General features: G+C 30.7%; 1 protein-coding gene across 1 annotated transcript in view; it reads left to right on the forward strand.

Moving 5' to 3' along the window:
* Positions 1-4,403: 4,403 nt before the first annotated feature.
* The window catches only part of LOC105620761 (guanylate cyclase 32E), a 16,170-nt gene continuing 14,239 nt past the window's right edge, over positions 4,404-6,334 (forward strand). The window contains 4 exon segments of the mRNA XM_012202251.1: positions 4,404-4,556; positions 5,024-5,221; positions 5,334-5,456; positions 5,633-5,829. Coding sequence (XP_012057641.1) covers positions 4,404-4,556; positions 5,024-5,221; positions 5,334-5,456; positions 5,633-5,829 — 671 coding nt within the window.

Here is a 6,334-nt window from a genome sequence, read left to right on the forward strand (position 1 = left end):
CCTCCCTCCTCTCCTCCTCTCTCTCTCTCTCTCTCTCTCTCACTCTCTCTCTTTTTCTCTCTTTCTCTAGAGTGATATAAACCCTTGCGAATCAGATTTGTCAACCGCGATCGATCGTGATCAGCGTCATGAGTTTGTCAACGCGCGTTTGTCGAGTTCGCTGTTAAAATGACTCCAAGAAAGACGCTCAAGCTAATTACTGACATATCATTGCGTACTCCGGTTTCGCAATAAAATTCATTTTAAAATTTTCTTGTCGCAAAGTTTCGGGACACGTTGTCGGCGCGCATTTATGATTCGATGTATAAATATACGCACTAGCTTCCATCGATGCATGTATAATTTATTTCACACTATGGAAAATGTAAACTATAGATCAAAATAGATTTTATCTTTGTAAAGATACTTTACTTTGATAAAATGGATGTGATAGATAGCTAATAGGAGCAGATTTATTTTGTTGCTCTCTTTAAAAAATAATTCACTTCTGTATAATTATAAATGTTCATCATAAAATATTTATGTAATTATATTTCACATTTTGTATTTTATGCGCACGCAATGCTTCATGATAAATAGAAAGATAATTTATACATTATAATACAATAAAACACGCTATTTTAATAAGCTATGTACTATTTAAATAAATTTCGACCATCAAGATACGTATTTCATAATCGAACGCACATGAAAACGAAATAATAAAATTATTGAATATGTTTTATTGAAACAATTAATTCCAATATATATAATATATGAAGTATCTAACATAAATACAGCGTAAATGTATGATCAATAAAATTTAGCGCAAACCAACAAGTTGAGTGAATAGTCACCCAATATTAAGGAATTACATTTTACTGCAACAGCGTGTTTGACATTTTAAATGCATATTCTTGATATATTTTATTTAGTGACAACGATTGAATATTTACTAAAGCGTTATTAATGTTTTAAGCGAGTGCTATTTAAACGAATTGTTTGCACACGATCAATTGATCGTGACTGTGAAAGCGTTTAATTCCACGTAATCAAATAAATCACAAAAAAATTCATTTTACTTCAATGAGAGTTTGCTGTCCATCAGAGAAAACCACATGAAAGCCGACTATTAAAAACATTATTTATTTCATTTATTGAACCTGTCATATCTCTAAAACTCTTTTATTTATTAAACTAACTTCATTAAAGTTTACTCTGAAGAAAAGTTTTTTATTTATGTATTAAATAATTTTTAATTGATCAGTTCTATATATCTAATTTTATTTTCTTTCCAGAATATTAAAAATAAATATATAAAATAGACATACTTAAAGGGTACAATTTAATTAATTCGTAATTAAAATAAAGTTTCTTAATATTGTTTAATTAATTTGGGTTTAGAAAAATATCGAGATGGATTATCTATATTAAGATATAATAAACTAATAAACATTGTAAACTATTTTTTATTTGAACAAAAATAAAGTATGATTATTTAACTTAAAAATATTAGCTAGTAATTTAAAAATTGTTTGATTGCAGCAACTAAAACTAATGGGTAAATCGCTTTCAAGTACATAGCTTTATCGAAAAAGTTGTACCTACGTTCCGTTAACCACATTAATTCAACAGCGGTTCGTTAATTTCCCAATTGCATTCCAATCGGGTATGAGTTGATCACGCTACGTTTTGACGCGGGAACCAGAATTGACTGTCAAAAGACGACAGGTCTTGAGATTAAACGATGACAGATCCGCAGTTTGTCACTCGAAAGTGTAAGCAATCGAGGTCACAAAGTATATGCTTTAAAATCTCAAGAAACGTTCTTCTGTAAAAGGCATTAAAGAAAATTTATCCAGATATAATATATACATCAATATAATCGGGATGCAAGAAGCAATTAAAAGATTTGCACAATTATATATCGAAAGTGTAAAAATAATCTTCAAGAAGAAATGTATAGTATAATTTACTTAATGACTATTCCTACTTTTTATCATTATTTTATAATAGCACTATTTTATCACTATTTTATATTTTAATAACATGTAGAAAGTTTTATATATACACTAAATTAATAATGTGTAATTGCATTCATAATTCTATCAATTATTTATCAATGCTAATAATCTTTCATCAAATGTAATAAGTGACCCATCAGACAATTATATTCTTTCTTTCATGTACAAGGAAATTTACAACTCTCGAATACACTTGTGAATAGTGAAAGCGATGCAACGGGCAATTTAAGAAACGAACGGTCAGTCCCGTCGGGGTTAATTGATTCGCTGCCTTTGGACAAACGCGTGATCATGTGCAATGCTTCGCGTTGCGACATGCACTCTTCTCTCGAATTATCTTCTACCTCGCGTGACGTTTGCCCACGTTTTGTTATGTGAACTTTTTAGGGTCCCGATTCGCCGGCAGGGAACATCGAAACTGACGAATCGGCGAAGTGCAATTTACTGTAAAAAGTCGCATATACACGGCCGCGCGATCATGACCGTATAATTCATATAATCGTGTCATACAAAATTCATATCGCTAAACTAGAGACGAGTAAATCTTGCCAAATAATTATCGATTAATCGACATAACAAGATACACGCTTGCTTCTTTTGTGTAACACAACTATAATATACAATATGATTTTCGTGGATTTTTCGATCATCTTTCTTGTAATGCGTGGCCTTGACGTATAAGTTACGCAACACACTTCAGAGAAACTACTTCGTGACCAGTCTCGTTTTGTTCAACGACCCGATGGTTTTAGCGTCTTATTAAAATAGATCGCTATTAATATAATGAGTCGGAGAACACATGACCGACGTGTACGCTTCCGAGAACTGATGAGAATCGATCTTACAGTGGATATTGTATCCGCGCTGATGTCGATGGTTCTTTTGAAACTCAATGCTCACACATAGTGTAATATTGTCACATGTCACACCGCCGAAAGCGGGACATAATTTTTTCGAGAACGTTTATGAATCTCTGTGACTGACACTAAACTTCGGAGTACTTCGCTTGTTACGACTTTTCCTTACGTTAAAAAAAAGCGATTATGTGTCGGAAATTAGTCAATGTCTATACTTATTATAGCTAAGAAATATACACGTCAAATTTATAAAAATTATTGTCTGCAATATTTTTTCTAGGATGAAACGAAAGATTTTAGTAGTTTGATTTATTGTTCAAAATATTGTAATCCAAAATATTGTAAAATATAAAAGAAGAATAATTATGTTGGTAAAAGTGACCGACTTCATTTTTTGCAAAATTAATATCTCGCATGCATAAATGATATCGCAACGAAAAAAAATTCGCATTCTCGGATAAAAGCGCAAAGAAAATATCGACAAAAAAAAGTTAGATACACCACAGGAGATTACAGAGGTTTATTGCGATCCCGCGGAGCTTACTAGTTTTATCCATTATCCATATAGTGCCACAGGCACCCTCAAATTCATGCTCATATCGATAAATAACGACAGATAAACACAATCGTATGTATTTGGTCTTTATTTTCATGTTTATAATACTATAAATTCCATTATATCATGTTTGTGTTACGAAACAGTGATCTGAGTATAATATCGTTTAACAGTTCAAACAGTTAAACGAGCTTCATGTATGTTTCTGATTTTAGAAGCTAAATTTCTCGACTATACGAATATTTTTTATGCGTCCATATAATTTTTAATTTTCTTATTTTTTAAGATATTATATTTTACTTAATTATATTGCACACTTTTTTGATACAATAATTTTAAGAAATATATAGCCTATTCTATTCTTTATGAATAAATTGCTAATTATTCAGCAAGAAATGATCATCAATTAGATGTCGAATTGATATTGAACTGATATCATTATTATCATTTCAATATCGACGTGACATCAATTCGATGAGGATATCAAAAGCAAAGCAAACTTTCATTTTTTCCAATATAATTTTTGAATTAAACAAAAAAGATAGAGACAACTAATGTTTAGAATCAAAGTTTAAATATAAACTGAGAGCTACAAAGTGACACAACAGTAAAATTCTTTTTATTTTTTTAATTAAAAAAAACTTTCTTATCATTTTATAATCCCCATTTAACTTATCATTATACTTTAATTTTAAACATTTGTCTTTATTAATTTAAAAGTTATATGCGAAAAGATTGCATCTTTTTTTGCTTTTAAGTTCAAAAATCATATCTTTAAGTAGCGATTAACGCATACTATATTATTCATTAAATATTAAATTATTCTACATATCTACAAAAGTTCACTCAAATCGAAGATTTCGGGTTCACAATGTTTCCTTGTATATAAAAACTGTGATACATTAACAATATTTTTCACGTGAAGGCTTCATACAGCTGGGCACGCTATTAACAAATATACAAATGGGAAGGATGTATCTGTTTTTGATGGTGATCCATGTTTTGCTCATTAATAAAGGAGTGGATACCGAAACATTTACTTTGGGATACATCACCGGATCAAAACGACGTGATAATGATCTTGAATATCAACGTCCCGGCCTTCGAATATCCGGCGCTATCACTCTCGCCGTGGAGGAGGTGAATAATCGCTTTTACCGTTTCGACGTTCTCTCACTCTCCTTGATGTCTTAAATACGAACAATTGCGATTAGAGCTGCGGAAATGGATAATTAAATTTAGCAATTTAATTCAATCACACGGAAATATGATTATCTAATTAAATCTCAATCACGGGAAATTAGGATAACTTACAGTTATCATATAACACTTCTAGTTTATTCTTGTTGAAGCTTACATCATTATCATCAATTGATTGAAATAGCTTCAAAAGAGCTCTTTGAAATTAGGGAAGAAATTCGAGAAATAATTCAAAAAGATTTTTTGAGAAATAATTCAAAATGATTTGCTTCCAGTTATGACAGAACTAACATATTACTGCAGAATATTATATTTTTACACAAGCATTGAATAAAGTTAACTATTTTCTCCTTTCAATCTCTCTATTTTAAACATTCTTCTTGAAAATAGTATTGCTTAAAATGCAGGTAAATGCTGGAGAACTTAATAGGCGCGGACATAAGTTGGATTTTCTCGTTGCCGAAACTTATGGTAATGAAGAAATGAGCATTTTGATGACGGCGGATTTGTGGAAAAAAAACATTTCCGCATATGTCGGCCCTCAAGAAACTTGCATCCATGAAGCCAGAATGGCAGCTGCATTCAACATTTTAATGATATCATATGTATAATCAAATCTTATATTACTAATTTTAATACTTCGCTTGATAGCATGTATATAATTGGATAAAACTTAGATGTATGAAAGCTTTCACTGACACGTATCATATTTTTTAGTTTTGCACACATAACGAAACGTCGAATAAAAAAGAATTTCCAACGTTTGCGAGAACAAGACCACCAGATACTCAAATTGCAAAATCCGTGGTTTCAGTACTGAAGGCTTTCAATTGGACCAAAGTGGGTGATACTTCGTAGTTTGATATTTCGTAGTTTGATAAGCGTTTGATAAACGTTTGATATGTTTTTTAAATAATATTAATGTAAAATTATATTAAAAATCGCTTTATCTCTATATACATGACATATATATATTTTTGTAAACAATTTTTTTTGTAAACATTTATTTATCACAGGTAACATTTTTATATATGAATTCAACAATGTTTGAGTTCAATAAGATGTCTACGGTTGCGACTACAATTCTAATGTCTTTCGAAGCAGCTGGAATTACTGTAAACTATCGTCGTTCGTGGAACGAACCTTATCATGTAACCCACATGAAAAATCCTTTCCACGATCTCGTTAGACAAACGTATCGAGGTACGCGAAGTAAGTAAAGAATAAGAATATTTATTTCCAAACAAATTTCTATATTACTATTACATTTATCAAAATAAAATTGTAATTTTACTAACTTGTAATACATTTTCATCACCGACAATTCTTTTTGAAGAAATATAGGCCAGACTTTTAATGATCTTTTGCGCGCTTTTCGTTTTTTGTTTAAAAGTTCAATTCTACGAAAAACGTGTATCTTTTACCAATCAAATTGCGCGATTCAAAATAGACTACCCGCATTTCGATACCTTGATTTATGTCGCAATACGAAACTTGCATGTAACACAACCCGCATACCAGGGACTCGGACCGAAAGAATTTTTCGATTCGGTTCCGGTTTAATAAAATATCAAATAAATGTTCTGGTTTCAGTTTCGGTTTTTTTTTACCAGTGAAAAAAAACGTTAAAATTATGGTTTTTAACGGTCGTTTTTTAATTCTATTTATTTGCTTTATTTTATTTATTCTTTAAATTTGTTTTATTAGGAAAAAGGAGC

The sequence above is a fragment of the Atta cephalotes genome (assembly GCF_000143395.1).
Source record: "Atta cephalotes unplaced genomic scaffold scaffold00028, whole genome shotgun sequence".
NCBI lineage: Eukaryota > Metazoa > Arthropoda > Insecta > Hymenoptera > Formicidae > Atta > Atta cephalotes.